Genomic DNA, 2,007 nt, shown 5'->3' with positions numbered 1-2,007 from the left:
GCTGTCACCGTTATCTGTCATCACACGCTAGGATTCCCCCACAATCAAGTTTTGAGCTGTAGACAAAATCGAAAAGGCACCTCCATAAAGCAACACATTTTATGCTTCAAACAGCTGAATCAAGCCAGAGATCATCGATCGATCCATCCATCCATCCATCCATCCATCCATCCTCCATCCCGGACTCAGTACTCCCCACCAGGCACCCTGCTGCAAAGCCAGGGTCCAGTTTTAGGTCGATATCTTTGAATCAAAAATAAAAAATAAAAATAAAAATAAAAAAGAATAACCGCTACTGCAAATTCCTAGTGAATGTAAAAGCAAAAAAATAAAATAAAATTTAAAAAAAGGTCGATATCTTTGAAGCCTGCAGTCCACACACCACCATTCCTATTCCTATATATATTTATACTATTTTAAGCCACTGGAAACCGGCTGGACGGTCAGGGCATGTCCGCTGCGTCCACTGCTGTCATTTTCTTGACACTGCAATCCCAGAAGTACGTGGTGCAAATCCACGAGATGCTCTGCTGGAGAAGGAGGGTGCAATCTCCTCCTGGACCAGTCAGATCTGATTTGACGGTACACGTAAAAATAATACAATAAAAATAAAAAATAAAATTAAAAAAAATAATTTTTTTAAATGCACCACGCTGTGTCCCCTAGGTCCACTCTGCACAGGTCACCCCCAGCCTCCCCGCGACACCCCCATTCTCCTGCACACACACACTCACCATCTCCGGGCTGCAGCTCCTGCAGGTCAAAGGGCACCTGGCGTCTCACCCTCCCCCAAACCCCACCCCCAGAGTCCAGTTCCCGCTGATGGGCCGGTGGGGCAGCAGAGCGCGGGCCCGATGGCGGCAGGCGCGCGGGGGAAGAAGGACCAAGGCCCCAGAGAGACGCTGTCGGACCCGAGATCCAGGCTGTGGTCACTTGCGAGCGTAGCTGCCCGCATGGACAACACCAAAGCCGCTCTGCCGCGTGGCTTCCGGTTCTCGTTCCCGCAAGTTGGTGCTGCTTCATAATCCATCCGTGGAGAAACATGTTTGTGTGACGCGCTTCCGTTGCCTAAGCCTTCCGTGGAGACACATGTTCTTGTGACAAGGTTCCGTTGAGCAGGGCTCACAGGCAAACGATGAACAATAATAGATCTGATGACAGTCTATAGAATTGAGATTAATATTTTGCAATCAATTATCTAACGTGTTTCTATCAGGAAGCCTCCAAAGCATCTTTTAATGGAGTAGAATTGAAAGACCAAAATTTCGGACTTTCCTCGATCCTGCTGTCTAGCGCGGCCCCAAGCAACTCACAGCAGAAGCACTTGCTGCAAACACACGAGGCTGTTATTGGCGGAGCTCCTGGTCGACCCGTATCTCACGCAGCAGACAGGGGAGTCGACCCCGAGCCCAGAAAGCAAGGGGTTTTTGTAGAGGGTCTAGGGGTTCTGTGACGTGTAGATTGCTCATTGGCTCTTCGGAAAAGCAGAAGTTCAGTCCCAGGTCAGCCACCTGCTGTTGATACCAGTTAAGTAAGATACAGGGTTTTTCCAGTAAGTGTTTGCTCACTTTGTGGTCAGCTAGTTCCTGGAACACGAACGTTTACACAAGATCAAAAGTACAGGTTCTTACACACACTGGGTGTGGGGGCATTGTTCAAAAATTTTCTTTTCAGAATCCCAAAGAAGGATAGCTAAATATACTCATTTCAGCCATTAAAATTTTTTTAAAATTAATTTTAATGCAACTCTACAAAGACTTTGGATTTCCATGCATTCATTGTTGCACTTTTCTCCCTGCCCAAATTCTCCCTAAGAAAGAAATCTTAGGGGAGGCCTGGTGGCCTAGTGGCAAGACGCTGCACTGCAATGCCAGAGATACGCGGTTTGAATCCACCAGATGCTCTGCCAGAGAAGGAGGTGCAATCTCCTCCTGTACCAGTCAGATCCAATTTGACGGTACACACATACACAATAATAAAATAAAATGAAATGTTTAAAAAGAAGCA

The 2,007-nt window shown here is 47.0% G+C and overlaps 1 protein-coding gene across 1 annotated transcript in view; it reads left to right on the top strand.

The window, feature by feature from the left end:
• The first annotated feature begins 854 nt into the window (after positions 1-854).
• Positions 855-2,007, top strand: part of LOC102876453 (melanoma antigen preferentially expressed in tumors-like) — a 28,715-nt gene continuing 27,562 nt past the window's right edge. Inside the window, exon 1 of the mRNA XM_006901786.1 lies at positions 855-1,007. Coding sequence (XP_006901848.1) covers positions 855-1,007 — 153 coding nt within the window. The remainder of the gene's footprint in view (positions 1,008-2,007) is intronic.

This window comes from Elephantulus edwardii, unplaced genomic scaffold (assembly GCF_000299155.1).
Source record: "Elephantulus edwardii isolate Elephantulus edwardi_28Jun2011 unplaced genomic scaffold, EleEdw1.0 scaffold00344, whole genome shotgun sequence".
Taxonomy (NCBI): Eukaryota; Metazoa; Chordata; class Mammalia; order Macroscelidea; family Macroscelididae; genus Elephantulus; species Elephantulus edwardii.
Note: the sequence above shows the minus strand (reverse complement) of the source record. Positions and strands in the feature narration are given on the sequence as shown.